Source organism: Aotus nancymaae, unplaced genomic scaffold (genome assembly GCF_030222135.1).
Source record: "Aotus nancymaae isolate 86718 unplaced genomic scaffold, 86718_ANA_hifiasm-v0.15.2.pri h1tg000029l, whole genome shotgun sequence".
Lineage (NCBI taxonomy): Eukaryota > Metazoa > Chordata > Mammalia > Primates > Aotidae > Aotus > Aotus nancymaae.
Window position 1 is genome coordinate 8,503,295 of NW_026988442.1, and position 17,115 is coordinate 8,520,409.

The 17,115-nt window shown below is 51.2% G+C and overlaps 1 protein-coding gene across 4 annotated transcripts; it reads right to left on the reverse strand.

The window, feature by feature from the left end:
* Positions 1 to 24: 24 nt before the first annotated feature.
* ITPA (inosine triphosphatase) lies at positions 25 to 16,365 on the reverse strand. Of its 4 annotated transcripts, none has more exons than XM_012455356.3 (8): positions 16,239 to 16,365; positions 14,287 to 14,344; positions 14,130 to 14,194; positions 13,479 to 13,552; positions 12,606 to 12,637; positions 10,369 to 10,484; positions 4,145 to 4,221; positions 25 to 615 (listed from the first exon to the last, which is right to left on the reverse strand). In XM_012455356.3, the coding sequence occupies exons 1-8, from the start codon at positions 16,302 to 16,304 to the stop codon at positions 543 to 545; spliced, it is 561 nt and encodes a 186-aa protein (XP_012310779.1). In that variant the 5' UTR covers positions 16,305 to 16,365; the 3' UTR covers positions 25 to 542. The 4 variants fall into 4 exon arrangements, with proteins under 4 accessions (XP_012310779.1, XP_012310776.2, XP_012310777.2 ...); XM_012455353.3 differs by lacking the exon at positions 25 to 615 and adding an exon at positions 1,984 to 2,445; XM_012455354.3 differs by lacking the exon at positions 25 to 615 and adding an exon at positions 1,984 to 2,445 and having other exon boundaries at positions 16,290 to 16,356.
* Between the last annotated feature and the right edge of the window lie 750 nt (positions 16,366 to 17,115).

Below are 17,115 nucleotides of genomic sequence, written 5' to 3' on the forward strand. Positions count from 1 at the left end.
CCCTGCTGCCACCACCCCACCCCCACCCCCACTCTGGGGAGGAGAAGCCCTCCCTGGGGAAATGGAATGAAAGGGACAGTCTGTGGAATGCCACCCGTGAGCTGTCACCTCCAACCTCGCACAGTGGGTGCTGGCCCAACAGTGAAACATGAAGATCCGGGAGGCCTTTGCGTGGCCATTTTTCCAGGGACCTGCAGGGAAAGCGTTCTGGGAACAGCATGTGCAAGGGTCCAGAGGAACAAGGGCTTGGGGCTGCCGAGGCGCTATGGTTGGTGGAGAGCAGTGGGGCGGGGAAGGGTCATCAGGGTGACAGCCAAGGGCCCTGTGACTCTCAGATGGAAGCTGCCTGTGGGAGGCCAAGGCTCCCGCTTGTGAACCAAACCATCCTGTCTGTACTGCATATCCTGGATGTTACAGGGCAGGGGCAGCGCTGGTGGGGATGGAGGGAAGCGGGAGGACTACCGATGGCAGGACATGGGGTAGGGAGGGTTTGATGGACGGGGGAAGGTGCCGTGTTTCTGGCTTGGTCATTTGTTGGTTGGTCAGGGGCTCACAGCGGCAGCCAGCAACAGGAATACGGCTCTGAGGCTCAGGGGAGTGCCCCGTGTGCAGCAACTGTGGGCAAAAAGAACACCTGGAGCTGACGGCACCTCCTCAAATGCCCCACGGACTAAGTTAGCAGACAGAAGCGACTGGCTGCATCTAAAACTGAAAAGAGACTAATATCTGAAATATGCAAAGAATTCCTGCAAACAAAGGACAGCAGTTCCAACAGAAGAGACAGAGGCTGTGAACAGGGGAGGGAGGAGGCCCAACCGTAAAGGGAGTGTCGAGAGGTACTCAGACACCTTGGTAATCAGATGACAGATGCGTGCCCATGAGATGCCACCTCACACTGGGTAGCCTGGTGTTGAGTGGGCGATCAGGAGCCCCCAGGGCTCTGAGAACCAATGCGGGTGGGTACGAGCACACCCTTCACCCTGCCGTCTGTGGGGACAGGTAGTGAGTGTGGAAAAAACAACTCAAACCATTTTCCTCTGCTCTCACTGCACATAACCGTCAACACAGAAGACTTCTGTGACCAGGTGAGGGACTTCTCACGGGACAGCGGCTGAGTGCCCTCCCATTCAATTCAATTCAACCCAGCCACTCCCTGCCTGGAGATGGCTTCAGAAACCCCAGGTCGAGGGCTCAGTCCCACAAGCCCACCCGTTCCTTCCTACCAGTCCGCAGCCTGGGCCTGCAGAACTTCTGACAGGCTGTCTTCAAGGTGGGGTTCCAACGACTCCTCTTTTGGGTTCAATTAATTTGTTAGAGTGGTTCACAAAAGTCAGGGAAATATTTACTTCATTTAGCAGGTTTTAATTTTTTTTTTTGAGACAGTCTCACCCAGTCTAGAGTGCAGTGGCGAGATCTCAGCTCACTGCAACCTCCGCCTACCAGGTTCAAGCAATTCTCATGCCTCAGCCTACCGAACAGCTGGGACTACAGGGGCCTGCCACCACACCCAGCTAATTTTTGTATCTTTAGTAGAGCTAGGTTTCACCATGTTGGTCAGGCTGGTAGGTCTCCAACTCCTGACCGGAAGTGATCCATCTGCCTCGGCCTCCCAAAGTGCTAAGATTACAGGCATGACCCACCGCGCCCGGCCTAAACCAACATTTTAGCGGGTCTGATATGTAACGGCATAAGACAAAAGCACTGGACGTGCCATACCACCCAGTCCCCAATCCAGCAAGGCTTCACAGAGTCCCTGGCACTACCTGTGGGTGGGGGACAGCATAGATCCAGCATGGAGAAAGTCAGCCCAAAATCTGTGCCATAGAGTGAGGCAAGAACGCCAGTGGAGATGTAGCACTCCAGCTCACAGTGGCATGGGAATGCCTTCCATATGGCACCACCAGTGTCCCCATCCCCACCCCCACCCAAAAGGCTTCCTGCACCGCCAAAGGAGAGAGAGACAGACACCTGCCTGCGGCAGGGTTCAAAACAGATATAGCTGGTTTATTCTGGAAACAAGTCTCACCCAGAAATGTGATTTGCTGCATTTAAAAAACAGCAGAGGCGATTTGCATGGTTCCTCTCCAAACCCTCACTCCACCAAGTTCAGCTTTACCACCCAAGGTCCTTTCAGGATCCCAGGCCTGGAGGCTGCAGGAGACAGCACAATTCCCTAAGGGCAAGAGAATGGCGTCCAGTTGCCCAGAGTTTCTCAGAGTAGAGCCAGCTGCTCCTCCAGACGGGCTGGTGAGGCTACTCGACACCCCCAGGAAGTGGAAATCCTGAAGGACGCAGGAGGTTTCAGGCTAGCCCTCCCCAGATCCCCGGCCTGAGGCACCTCCTCCAGCCACAGAAGTCAAGCTGCCGAAGTACTCCTGCAGTTCCAGCAGGGCCCGGAAGCGATGCGAGACAGTGTTCTTCTCTGCCTTAGGCATCTCCGCATACCTGAGGGGTGATGGTAGCAGCTCAGAGGGAGCCCAGGTTCAGGGAGGAAGCACATCCCTTCCCTACCCTACTCTCATCCTTGGAGTCCAAAGCTCACAGACCCCCAGGAGAGGGGAGTGAGGCCCAGCAGCTCCTGGCAGCCAGTGAATTTTTAAAAATTGGATGATGTTTTCAATCCCACTGTAGGCAGAAGCCCCCATGAATGAGCATGGAGGGACATTAAACTTGCTCTAGTGTGCCCAAAAGTCATTAAGGGAAGCTGGGGACAGGGGAGATGAGCTGCATGTTTGATCAGCTTTGTCATCTGTTGACAGGAAGCAGTGGGGCCTGACAGAGCAAACACAGCAGTCTCCTCTAATGTGCGGAGGGTGGTGGAGCACTTGAACAGCTGGCCACAGGCCGACCTCCATGCCAGCACGGCATAGAGAGGTGAATCCCACACCCCGCCTGTGGCCTGTAGATTGCTCTCTGCCAGTAGCCGCTAGCCAGGTATGGCTATTTAAATGAATTAACGCTGAATAAAAATATTCAGTTCCTGGGTCTCACCACATTGCAAGTGCTCCATAGCCCCATGTGGCTAGTGGCTGGTTTCACAATGTCCTCACCCCTGCTGGGGCTATTGCGGGGCTTCAGACTGCACTCCCTAAGGGCCCCTCCAGCCTGGAAAGCCTAATTCCAACAATGGCCCTTGTGTGAATAAGGGGGGATTCATGTGAACTACTGAGAACAACTGGTACTGTGAGGGCATAAAACAGTGCCCACCAGAGGCCGCAAAAGCCCGAACATTTTCCCAACCTAGATGGGGGTCAGAAAGTGATGCCATAGGCCAGGCATGGTGGCTCATGCCTGAGGTCAGGAGTTCAAGACCAGCCTGGCCAAGATGGTGAAACCCCATCTCTACTAAAAATGTAAAAATTAGCCAGGCGAGGTGGCAGGCACCTGTAATCCCAAATACTCAGGAGGCTGAGGCAGGAGAATCACTTGAACCTGTGGGACAGAGGTTGCAGTGAGCTGAGACTGTGCCCACTCCAGCCTGGGTAACAGAATGAGACTGCGTCTCAAAGGGAAAAAAAAAATGATACCATAAAACTGTCAGATTTGGCTGGGTGTGGTGGCTCACGCCTGTAATCCCAGCACTTTGGGAGGCTGAGCTAGATCACCTGAGGTTAGGAGATTGAGACCAGTCTGACCAACATGGTGAAACCCTGTCTGTACTAAAAATACAAAAAAAATTAGCCAGATGTCGTTGCACGCTCCTGTAGTACCAGCTACTCAGGAAGCTAAGGCAAAAGAATTGCTCGACCGGGAGGTAGAGGTTTCAGTGAGTCAAAATTGCACCACCGCACTCCTCCTTCGTGACAGAGCAAGACTCCATCTCAAAAAAACAAAACAAAACTGTCACATGTACAGCTTACAAGGCAAGGCCAGAGAGGTGGAACCACTGGCCACACAGCTGATGTGGGGTGAGCTGGAGCCTCAGAGCCCAGGACTCCCAGTACCATCTGGCTGCCTCCCCGACCATGGTCTGGGCCACCCAGATTCCTAGTGTCCACCCCAGCAGAGCTGCTTTTGGCTGGAACAGCAACCTCGGAGCCTCCCCCGCCCATATCCGCATGCCTGCACTTGGGCGGGGCACTGGCCCAACCCGAACCATGGCTATGCCAACCCCACACCCCAGGGAAGAAACAGGGCTCCTTACGTCTGCTCATATCCATCAGGCTGAAAGCAGGGGTCCCAGCCAAAGTCCCGGCAGCCTCTGGGTGCCACGATCTGGCCCTGCCACAGGAAAGCGGGGAGAGGTGTGTAACTGGGTCCAGAGGAGAAGCACGAGAAGGACAGCAGCCAGTATGAGTTTGGTGAGTGTGGGAATTTGATTTGACCCAACTTATGCAAAGTGTAGTTACAAGGGCTCCACAGCACCTGCAAATGTTTGCTGAATACAATAAAAAGCAGAGCAGAGGCTGGGCGCAGTGGCGCACGTCTGTAATCCCAGCACTTTGGGAGGCCGAGGCAGGCGGATCACGAGGTGAAGAGATCGAGACCATCTTGACCAACACGGTGAAACCCCGTCTCTACTAAAAATTCAAAAATGAGCTGGGCATGGTGGCACACGCCTGTAATCTCAGTTACTCAGGAGGCTGAGGCAGGAGAATCACTTGAACCCAGGAGTTGGAGGTTGCAGTGAGCTGAGTTCGCGCCATTGCACTCCAGCCTGGTAACAGAGCGAGACTCCATCTAAAAAAAAAAAAAAGTATAGCAGGGCAGCTCCCCCCACACACACAGGGAGGAAGCACGTATCGGACGGGCCCACCAGCACCTCCAGGGCCACGCGCTCTCTCCACACCTGGGACAAACTGGGACATCACTGAAGAACAATGAGGCTATTTTGAAAGATAGACAGAAAACCTTTTCTCCTAATAAGAAGCTAAGTGCCCTGCACTCTGGATAAGTTAGATGTTTGCTACTATGACAGCGTTCCTGAAGTTGCAAGGGAGGCTTTAACACTAAGATGAAATACCGCAACAGGAAGCGGGCACCCAACTCTCCACTTCACGAACACGTCAGTGAGTACAATACTGGCTGCAGGAGGGAAATTCCACAGTGAAAATGTTAGAAAAAGAACAAATTGTAATCCAGTGACATGAAATGTCATGTTATCAAAATTAAAAAGAAAAAACAATCTGGCCAGGCTCAGTGGCTCATGCCTGTAATCCTAGCACTTTGGGAGGTCAAGGTGGGAAGATCGCTTGAGCCCAGGAATTTGAGACCAGCCTGGGAAACACAGCAAAGGCAAAACCCCATCTCTACAAAAAATACAAAAATTAGCCTGGCCTGGTGGTATATGCCTGTAGTCCCAGCTACTTGGTGGGAAGATGGCTTGAGCCCAGGAGATCAGGGCTGCAGTGAGCTGTGATCATGCCACTGTATTCCAGCCTGGGTGACAGAATGAGACCCTGTCTCAAAACAAACACTTCAAAAAAGCCCAAAAAAATTCTAACTGAAAAAATACAAGGGGCCAGGTGTGGTAGCTCACGCCTGTAATCTCAGCACTTTGGGAGGCTGAGGCAAGAGGACCGCTTAAACCCAGGAGTTCAAGAACAGCCTGGGCAACACAGTCAGACCCTATCGCTACCATTTTTTTTTTTAATTAGCTAGATGTGGTTGCTTGCACCTGAGGTCCTGGCTACCCAGGAGGCTGAGGTGGGAGAATGACTTGAGCCCAGGAGATGAAGGCTGCAATGAGGTATAATCATGCCACTGCACTCCAGCCTGGGTGACAAAAAGACCATCTCAAAAAATTTTTATTTATTTTATCTTATTTTTGAGATGGAGTTTCACTCTTGTTGCCCAGGCTGGAGTGCAGTGGTGCCATCTCGCCTCACCACAACCTCCACCTCCCAGGTTCAAGGGATTCTCCTGCCTCAGCCTCCCGAGTAGCTAGGACTACAGGTATGAATCACCACGCCCAGATAATTTTATATTTTTAGTAGAGATGGGATTTTAACCATGTTGGTCGGGCTGATCTTGAACTCCTGACCTCAGGTGATCTGCCTACCTCGGCCTCCCCAAGTACTGGGATTACAGGCGTGAGCCACAATACCTAGCTGTTTCTAAAAATTTTAAAAACAACGGAGGTGGGGCTGGGCGCAGTGGCGCATGCCTGTAATCCCAGAACTTTGGGAGGCCAAGGTGGGTGGATCACAAGGTCAGGAGTTCAAGACCAGCCTGGCCAACATGGTGAAATCCCGTCTCTAAAAAAATAAATAAATAAATAAATAAATAAATGGAGGTGGTACATGACTGGTATTAGCCACATAAATGCCAAGTCATTTAGACCCAAAGGCAAATTCTACTTCTGCTGTGAGGAGCTATGGAACCAAGGCCAGTTACTGAACACTCTGAACCTCACACATGCAACAAATGTTTTCTGTGCACCCACGGGGGGCCAGGTAGTGTTCCCAGCACTGGGGTTATGGTATGTCTAGTCTTGCCCTCATACAATAGACCTCTTAAGCCAAAGAGGGCATTACACCAGTAAAAAATTAATAAAATTAATGATTACCCAATGCAAAGTGCCTTAAAGGACTGAATAAGGTGTTAAGTTCAATAATGAAAGTATGGGGGCCTGTGTGGTGGCTCACACCTATAATCCCAGCACTTTGGGAGGACAAGGCAGGAGGATCACTTGAGCCTAGGAGTCGAGGACCAGCCCAGGCAAAATAGTGAAACCCTGTTTCTATTAAAAAACAAACAAAAGCAAGGCCCAGTGGCTCACGCCTCGCACTTTGGGAGACTGAGGAGGGCAGGTCACCTGAGGTCGAGAGTTTGAGACCAGCCTGACCAACATGGAGAAAACCCCCACTCTACTAAAAACACAAAATTAGCAGGGCGTGGTGGCAGACACCTGTAATCTCAGCTACTCAAGGGGCTAGGGCAGGAGAATCGCTTGAACCCGGGAGGCGGAAGTTGCAGTGAGCTGAGATTGCGCCACTGCACTCCAGCCTTGGCAACAAGAGTGAAACTCTATCTCAAAAACAAACAAAAAACGAGGCACAGTGGCTCATGCCTGTAATTCTAGCACTTTGGGAGAATGAGGCGGGAAGATCACTTGAGGTCAGGCGTTCAAGACCAACCTGGGCAACACAGTGAAACCCTGTCTCTACCAAAAATACAAAAATTAGCCAGGCGTAGTGGCTCACATGGTCCCAGTTATTCCCTGAAGTGGGAGGATCACCTGAGCCTGGGAGGTGAAGGCTGTAGTGAGCAGTGACTGCACCACTGCACTCTAGCTTGGGTGACAGAGCAAGACTGTCTCACAAAACAATGCAAAACAAAAAAATTTACCAGGCAACATGATCCAGCAATTCCACTTCTGGGTATTTATCCAAAAGAACTGAAAACAGGATATCCGCACTCCCATGTTCATTACAACATTATTCACAGTAGCCAAGAGGTAGCTAAATGCCATCAACAGATAAATGGATACAAAAAGTAGTCCCTGCATAAAATGGAATATTATTCACCCTTAAGTCACAGAAAGTTCTGTCACATGCTACAACACAGATGAACCTTAAAACATTATGCTGGCCAGGTACAGTGGCTTACGCCTGTAATCCCAGCACTCTGGGAGGCTGAGGCAGGCAGATCACGAGGTCAGGAATTCAAGACTAGCCTGGCCAATATGGTGAAACACCACCTCTACTAAAAATACAAAAATTAGCCGACATGGTGCGCACCTGTAATCCCAGCTACTCAGAAGGCTGAGGCAGAAGAATCACTTGAACCTGGGAGGCAGAGGTTGCAGTGAGCTGAGATTGCGCCACTGCACTTCAGCCTGGGCTACAGAGCGAGACTCCATCTCAAAAACAAACAAAAAGCACTAAGCTAGGCCGGGCGCGGTGGCTCACGCCTATAATCCCAGCACTTTGGGAGGCCGAGGCAGGTGGATCACGAGGTCAAGAGATCAAGACCATACTGGTCAACATGTTGAAACCCTGTCTCTACTAAAAATACAAAAAAATTAGCTGGGTGTGGTGGCGCGCACCTGTAGTCCCAGCTACTTCGGGAGGCTGACGCACAAGAATAGCTTGAATGTGGGATGTCAAGGTTGCAGAGAGCCAAGATCATGCCACTGCACTCAAGCCTGGGCAAGAGAGAGACTCAGTCTCAATCAATCAATCAATCAATCAATATTATGGCTGGGTGTGGTGGCTCATGCCTTGTAATTCCAGCACTTTGGGAATCCAAGGTGAGTGGATCACTTGAGCCCAGGAGTTCAAGACCAGCCTGGGCAAGATGGCAAGACCACATTTCTACAAAAAATAAAATTAATTTGCCAGGTGCCGTGGCATGTGCCTATAGTCCCAGCTACTCAGGTGGCTGAGGCAGAGGATCCCTTGAGCCTAGGAGTTCAAGGAGTCAGTGAGCTATGATTGTGCCACCTCCCTCCAGGCTGGGTGACAAACTGAAACACTGTCTCTTTAAAAAAAAAAAAAAAAAGCTATAACCAGAGAGTACCAAGAAAAAAAGAAAGATTACGATAGCAATTTTTTTTTTTTTTTTTTTTTGAGACGGAGTTTTGCTCTTGCTACCGAGGCTGGAGTGCAATGGCGCGATCTCGCCTCACTGCAACCTCCGCCTCCTGGATTCAGGCAACCCTCCTGCCTCAGCCTCCTGAGTAGCTGGGATTACAGGCACGCGCCACCATGCCCAGCTAATTTTTTGTATTTTTAGTAGAGACGGGGTTTCACCATGTTGACCAGGATGGTCTTGATCTCTTGACCTTGTGATCCACCTGCCTCGGCCTCCCAAAGTGTTGGGATTACAGGCGTGAGCCACCGTGCCCGGCTGATAGTAATTTTTTTTTTTTACCATTACCACCACCACCAAAAAATTTGAGCAGACAAGGTAAGACATCTGTCAACAGCACACAGTGGAATCTCTGGACTTTCTCCTGAGCAAGAGGAACTGCAGGAGTGGAGTGGCAGAAGACACACTTCTGCACATGCATCTCACAGAAGGAATGAGTTCGGGCAAAAATTTAGGTTTTTGTTTTTTTCTTTTTTGAGACTGGGTCTCATTCTGTCACTCCATGGCTGGTGTGCAGGAGTGCGATAATAGCTCACTGTACCCTCAAATTCCTGGGTTTAGGTGATCCTGTCACCTCAGCCTCCCAGGCAGCTAGGACTACAGATGTGTACCACCATGCCCAGCTAATTTTTAATTTTTTTTTTCTTTTTTTTTTTTTGAGACGGAGTTTCGCTCTTGTTACCCAGGCTGGAGTACAATGGTGTGATCCCGGCTCACCACAACCTCTGCCTCCTGGGTTCAAGTGATTCTCCTGCCTCAGCCTCCGGAGTAGCTGGGATTACAGGAACACACCACCATGCCCAGCTAATTTTGTATTTTTAGTAGAGACAGTGTTTCTCCATGTTGGTCAGGCTGGTCTTGAACTCCCGACCTCAGGTGATCCGCCCACAGGCATGAGCCACTGCACACGGCCAATTTTTTTTTTTTTTTTGAGACAGGTTGTGGCTATGTTACCCAGGCTGGTCTCAAACTCCTGGCCTCAGGCAATCCTCCTGCCTTGGCTTCGCAAAGTGCTGGGATTACATGTGTGAGCCACTGTGCTTGGCCTCACTTTTAATTTTTTTTTTTAAAGATGGCATCTTGTTATGGTGCCCAGGCTGATCTTGAACACCTGGGCTCAAGAAAGCCTCCCACCTGGGCCTCCCAAAGTCCTGGGATTACAGGGGTAATTAACCAAACCTGGCTAAGAACTAAGATTCTATGCTTGAACCCTGGAGGTGGAGGTTGCAGTGAGTTAAGATGACGCCACTGCACTCCAACCTGGAAAACAGAGCAAGACACTGTCTCGAAAAATTAATAAAAAAGAATTCAGACTCTATTATACATGAACATGAAAAGCTGGAAAGGCTGAGATAGTCAAGCACCTTGGCAGTTGGATAAGGAGATCTGAGCTTGGAGAAGTCTGGACTATAGATGTAGCTTTTATCCAAGTGTGGTTTCTTACTAACAATAACAAAACAATACCAAAAAAAGTAAAAATAGAAAAAGAATAGCTTTGGGAGTTGTCACCTTCAGTTTACACTTTTGAGTCTATCAGCCCTCAGGGGTAAAACAGGTTTCAGAATTGAGGACACTTCTCATTGTCCTGCCCAGGGGCGCCCCTCAGCAAGGCGTTAGGTACTCTGGCCCCAGGGCACCCTTTCCACCAGTCTTCTAGGACTGACAGCACTTCTACCTGTGCCGCCCAGGGGAGCCTCTCAGAAAGGCACGGATAACTATCTCTGGCCCCAGGGCGCCCTTCCCACCAACCTCCCGCAGACCCTGAGCAGTCACCCGAGGTCGCAGCGCCCCCTGGCGGCATGCGGCGGGAACTACATCAAGGTGGGTACGCACCAAGGTCCGGCCCCTGAACAGATGCACAGGCTGGCTCGGGTCCCCCGTGCTGAGTGCAAATGTGCAGAGCGCATAGGCTGACTTGTCCTCGAACCCGGCCAGGAGCTGGTGGAGACCTGTGGGTGGGTACAGTAAGGACTCAGTGCATCCTTGCTGGCCAGCTCCCACCCCGACTCCCCAGAAGCCCACCAAGGGTGAGGAGGGAGGAACTCCCTAAAAGGGGAAATTGGGTCTCAATAGGGGTAGTAATGGGGGCCACAGAACCCAAGGCAGTGGGACTAGGCTTGAAATGGAAGTCTCTGGGCATCCTCACTTCCCTCTGGCACAGGCTGACACAAGGCTTTGTTTAAAGTCAGAAAACTAGCCAATGCAGAAATTTTTCACTTTTCTTTTCTTTTTTTTTTGAGACAGAGTCTCACTCTGTTGCTCAGGCTGGAGTCCAGTGGTGGGACCTCGGCTCACTGCAACTTCCACCTCCTGAGTTCAAATGATTCTCCTGCCTTAGTATCCCTAGTAGCTGGGACTACAGGCATGTGCTACCACACCTGGCTAATTTTGTATTTTTAGTAGAGACGGGGTTTCTTCATGTTGGTCAGGCTGGTCTCGAACTCCCGACCTCAGGTAATCCACCCGCCTCAGCCTCCCAAATTGCTGGGATTACAGGTGTGAGCCACCATGCCCGGCCCTAAATTTTTCACCTTTTAGAAAAACAGTGGCTGGCAGGGCGCGGTGGCTCAAGCCTATAATCCCAACATACTGGGAGGCCGAGGCAGGTGGATCATGAGGTCAGGAGTTTGAGACTAGCCCGGCCAATATGATGAAACCCTATCTCTACTAAACCCTATCTCTACAAAAATTAGCCAGGCATGGTGGCATATGCCTGTAGTCCCAGCTGCTCCGGAGACTGAGGCAGAAGAATTGCTTGAACCCGGGAGGCAGAGGTTGCAGTTAGCCAAGATGGCATCACTGCTCTCCAGCCTGGGTGACAGAGAGAGAGAATCAGTCTCCAAAAAAAAGGAAAAAAAAAAAAGGAAATACAGCGGCTGGGCGTGGTGGCTTAAACCTGTAATCCCAACATTTTGGGAGGCCAAGGTGAATGGGTCGCTTGAGCTCAGGAGTTTTGACACCAGCCTGGGCAACATAGCGAGAGCTCATCTCTACAAAAAATACAAAAATTAGCTGGGCATGGGGGCTTACACCTGTAGTCCCAACTACTCAGGAGGCTGAGGTGGGAGGACTGCTTGAGCCTGGAAGGTGGGCAGTGAGCCGAGATTGAGCCACTGCACTCCAGCCTGTGCAACAGAGGGAGACCCTGTCTCCAAAAAAAATTAAAAACGAATAAAAATTAAAATTAAAAAAACCAGGTGCAGTGACTCAAAAAAAAAAAAAAAAGAAAAATACAAGAATTAGCCAGGCCTGGTGGTGGGCACCTGCAATCCCAGCTACTCGGGAGGCTGAGGCAGGGGAATCACTTGAACTCAGGAGGTGGAGGCTGCAGTGAGCTGAGATTGCGCCATTGCACTCCAGCCTGGGCAACAGAGTGGGACACTGTCTCAAAGAAATAAAATAGGCTGGGAGTGGTGGCTCACACCTGTAATCTCAGCACTTTGGCAGGTCGGCAGATCACCTGAGGTCAGGAGTTTGAGACCAGCCTGGCCAACATGGCAAAACCCCATCTCTACTAAAAATACAAAAAATAGCTAGTGTGGTGGTACATGCCTGTAATCCCAGCTACCTGGGAGGCTGAGGCAGGACTGCTTTAACCCGGGAGGTGGAGGTGGCAGTGAGCTAAGATTGTGCCACTGCACTCGAGCCTGGGTAACAAGTGAAACTCCATCTCTAAATAAATGAATGAATACACAATAAAGAGGGAACATTTTGGCCTGCAACTGTGGGTGAAAGGATATGCACTGCTGGGGTCCAGGGGCAGTCCTCCAACTCCCAGGGCAGGCCCTAGCTAAGGCAGTCATGAAGGCCAAGTCCCTCTTGCAACCCAGAACTAACTATAGCCCCTCTGTCCCTCAACCCTACAGCTCTCACCATCCCTCCCCTATGCGGTGCTCCCTGGAGTTCAGGGTAAGTGTGAGCTGTAGGTGCTAGATGGGGAAACTGAGGTGGAGACTCCATGGTGGGAGCTAGAATCTGAGACTCCTGAATACTAATTGGGGCCCCTCCCCTACACCAAGTGCAGATTCTCATTCCCAACAGATCCACGGAAGATAAAAAGCAGATAATACCTTCAGGCTTTAACTTCTCCAGAAACCACTTTCTACAAGAGAAATAAAGGAGAGTCAGACACCAAGAGCAGCTGGATCTTCTTACCACCTTTTCCAGGCTGTTCCCTATTGACAGCCAAGGGGAAATGAAAAAGAATGCCTCCAAGGGCCAGGTGAGGTCCCAGTACTTTGGGAAGCTAAGGTAGGTGGATCGCTTGAGCTCAGGAGTTTGAGAAAAACCTGGGCAACATGGCGAAATCCCATCTCTACAAAAAATACAAAACTAGCTGGGCACACACCTGTAGTCCCAGCTACTCGGGAGGCTGAGGCAGGGAGTGAGCCCAGGGAGTGAGCTGCTATCGCACCACTGCACTCCCACCTCAGCGACAGACTGAGACCGTCTCACACACCAAAAGTAAATAAATACAAAAAAACAGCTGGTGTGGTGACGTGCACCTGTAGTCCCAGCTACCCAGGAGGCTGAGGTGGGAGGACCACCTGAGCCTAGGAGGTGGAGACCGCAGTGAGCCATGATCATGCCTGCACTCTAGCATGGGTAACAGAGAGAGATTGTATCAAAAAAAGAAAGAAAGAAAGAAAGAAATCAAGTTTTACATTCCAACTTCCTTGTTTTCTCTTTCCTGAAATTAATCTACCTATGAATGTACTTCTCAAATGGGTGAGGTCCCCTTTACTATCTCTACTTACATAGTTGCAGTCTCACACTTTACAAAAGAAAGACATGCTTCTCCTATGCCATCTTTCCTCTGGACAATGTGAAAGGCTACTGATGCCAAGACAGTGAATGACCTGCAGTATCAGGTATCTAATCATTTTGCAGTTCTAGTGATTTTGGGCCTGGGGCCCTGTAAGGCGGTGGAGGTGAACACTCACATGTAGGGGCCGGGGAGCCCTCCGAGGGCGTTGAAGCATAGACAGGTGTCCTCAACCAGCACGGGCCCTTGTACCTGCAGCACAAAGACATGCAGCCCTGAGACCCGTGACACCATCCCCACCTGGAACCCCCAGGTCACCCAGACTGGGGCCAGCCCTCAGCTAGCTGAGATCTGCAGCAGGCAGAGCCACGGGAGCTGCCCTCAGCCAATCTCTTATCTTCATTTTAGAGATGAGGACACCAAAGCTTTGGCCGATTGTAAAGCTTGCTCTGGGCATAGCAGTGGGAGAGCTGGATTTGCACTCAGTCTGACTCTCCACAGCATGCTTTCTCAGTTCCACAAAGATGTGTGAACGCAGCGGTGGATGTATGTGGGGAAGATGTAGGGCTAGAATGCATGTCTGAGCATTTGGGGGAAGGGGAGTCTGTGTGTATGTGGGTGTGTATGGTGGTCTGGGGGAGATACCATGTATTCAAGGCTGGCAAAGGAAGGCAGTGTTCCAAAGCCAATATTAACTGAACCCTAGAGGGCTCTGGGCAGGTCCTAGAGAGCTCAACAATCTGTGCCTACTCTGTTGTTTCTGGCAGGCACAGGCGCCAAAACTACCTGGACAAGAGGAGCAAGTATGAGACAAGGGCAGGGCAAGTACCTGGCGAGCTGCCTCCTGACATTTCTGTATGGAAATCTCATCCGGCTCCCCCTGGTACTCCGGCACTTATCAGGGAAACAGACAGACAGAGAGTCAGGTCACAGGAATGCAGAGAAATCCAAACATCTTTTAAAAATAAAACAAAATGGAGACCTACGGTCAATTTTCTGTGCTACCAAAGTGCATGGAAATTTATCTCCTAGAATCTGAATGACCTGTTCCAAAAGAAAAGAGAACATTCATCACCCATTACTACGTGAGCATGTGAGCTGTCATCCACCTTTCTCATCGACAACTCTCCTGCCGATCTCCTAAATCTCACCAACTCAGGACCATGAGCCTCACCCCAGCTTTCAGGGTCCCACCCCAGCAAGCCTGCCCCTTCCATCTCCTTACTTCTCTATCTCTCCTACTTCAGGTCTCTGCTTGTGCTAAGCCCCCATCCAGAACACCCCCTTCCCTTCTCAATGCTCCCAGAAACCCTAACCATCTTCCTAGACCAGGAATTCTATATCAGAAGACACCCAGAATTCAGGAGGCCTGTGCACTACAGCCTGGGCAACAGAGTGAGATGCTGTTTCAAAAAAAAAAAAAGACTACCGGTTCTAGGCCAAGTTCAAGTCCATGTTCTCCAAGGAGACTCCCTTGGCCACTCTAGTGCCTTCTATTTTTTTTTTTTTTTTTTTTTTTTGAGACAGAGTCTCACTCTGTCACCCAGGCTAGAGTGCAGTGGCACCATCTCAGCTCACTGCAACCTCCACCTCCTGGATTCAAGCAATTCTCCTGCCTCAGTCTCCGAGTAGCCAGGACTACAGGTGTGTGCCACCACGCCCAGCTAATTTTTGTATTTTTAGTAGAGAGGGAGTTTCACCATGTTGGCCAGACTGGTCTTGAACTCCTGACCTCAGATGATCTGCCCACCTCAGCCTCCCAAAGTGCTGGGATTACAGGCTTGAGGCACCGCACCCAGCTCCTTCTTTAAAGGAGAGAGGGTAGTGTTCTCAGCTAGAGGTTTGGGGTCTCATGACCATTGTCCTGCATGGCTCTGTTCTGGGTGGCAATGCCTGACTGGTCTGGCCTCAGGATCCCAAACCTTTTTACATCAGAAGGCTCTGGTTCCTGAGGAGACCACTCTGTCCTGGCACAGAAGTGACATCAGTCCCTCCCTATGCTACAGGCAAATGTAGGTTTCCCTAGTGATTACATCCCATGGGATCTGCTTCAGACATATCCAGTGGGTGTCATCCTGATTCCCCACACATCACCACCACTCTGGCTATGGCTAATTGAACAGAGGAAAACCCTTGATTCAAGCAAGGCCAATAAGAGCTGATATCTTGTAGGATCCTTTGTTCTATCCCCAGCAGGGAAGAAAAATGAAAGATCTGAACAGGAATAGGAATCAGTATCCAGAGAGAACGACAAGTCAGCTCCCTGAGGGAACCTCAGGTCCTGTGGGACACAGTAACACTAAATTCCCACAAGAGTCATCTGGTGGCTTACATGAGCTCCCTGTGTGTCTCTGTTACTTGCTAGCCACAAAGTCCTGCAAACAGAAACTTTGCATCCACTGCCACCTTTACTCCTCTCTATAGCGCTGTGAAGCAAATGCCCTGCATCACCCTCATTTCACACATGCGCAAAGAGGTTAGAACATTTCAGGACGGTGGTGAGGCATGGACTGCTCAGTGTGGAACTCCGTCCTACGCCCTTTCTGGGTCTTTCTAGCCCTGGCCCAGCAGCAGGAGGTGGGTAAGTCCAGGAAGAGTATCGGGACCCAGGGTTGGGATCTAGTTCAATAGGTGACCTCGGGGACGGTTGCTAAAGGCCCCGCTACTCCTCCAGCTCCGGTGGTCGCTGACCACACAAGCCCTGTATCGGGATCCGTCAAGGCCCTCGTTCCCTCGCCCACCCCGGGGCGTCCTGACTCCGTAGCCGCTCCCTTTTTGAGCCCCAGCCTTTCCACACAATCGGCTGGGGACCCATCCTTCTCGGCTGAATTCCGGTCACTCTCCATGCCTCCTCCCACATGGTTCCCTCCGCCCGGAAGCCCCTTCTCCGCCCTATTCCCAGCCGCCTCTCAGTCAACCACCAACATCCTCCCGGCACCTCCTCTAGTTTCTTGGCGTTCCCCGTGACAAACACGATCTTCTTCCCCACCAAGGAAGCCGCCATAGGGAGCCCCGGTTACACAGCGGAGCCACTGGAAACTCCTTGGCGTTCAGTGGCAGGTCACTTCCGGATGGTGGCGGAAGTAAACGGCTCAGTTTCCGGCCAGGGATCGGGAGGGGGGGAAAACGGACCCGGACTCCAAGGCACGTATCGGGTGGGTAGGCTCTCCATGGTGGCCTAGCCCTCCGCGTTCGAATTGCTAGGGGCCTCCCGAGCCTGGAGATTGAGTGCGCTAAGACCTGTCCCTCCTGTTTAAGATACGCTCTCTTCAAGAACCGGAAGAGCCCGCTCGCTGTGGCTCAGGCCTGTAATCCCAGCACTTTGGGTGGCCGAGGCGGGTGGATCACTTGAGGTCAGGAGTTCGAGACCAGCCTGGCCAACATGGTGAAACCCCGTCTCTACTAAAAATACAAAATATTAACCGGACCTGGTGGCGGATGCCTGTAATCCCAGCTACTCGGGAGACTGAGGCAGGAGAATCGCTTGAACCCGGGAGGCAGAGGTTGCTTTGAGCCGAGATAGCACCACTGCACTCCAGCCTGGGCAACAAGAGCGAAACTCGGTCTCAAAAAAAAAAAGAAAGAAAAAATGAAACGGAAGAGACCACTCCCACTCTTGCACCGCCCCGCCCCGCCCCGCCTCGCCTCTGCTTTCCACTCTTCTCTGCAATGGGGTCTCCGAAAGAAGACTGCAGCTCTGTGGTCCTGAAGGTTTGCTCTCTCCTAAGGCTGTCTCAAAAAACTGCCTCCTTCTAGGCAAGGGCTCCCAAACCTTCATCCTGATCTCACCCTCAGCCTTCCTCGCCAGCTCTGAT

Coding starts and splice junctions, on each gene's coding strand:
- ITPA (XM_012455353.3), bottom strand. CDS start 16,304: ATGGCGGCTTCCTTGGTGGGGAAGAAGATCGTGTTTGTCACGGGGAAC. Junction 14,345..16,238: donor ACGCCAAGAAACTAGAGGAG/GTGCCGGGAGGA, acceptor CTTTTGGAACAG/GTCATTCAGATTCTAGGAGA. Junction 13,553..14,129: donor GTCAGGAGGCAGCTCGCCAG/GTACTTGCCCTG, acceptor TTTGTGCTGCAG/GTACAAGGGCCCGTGCTGGT.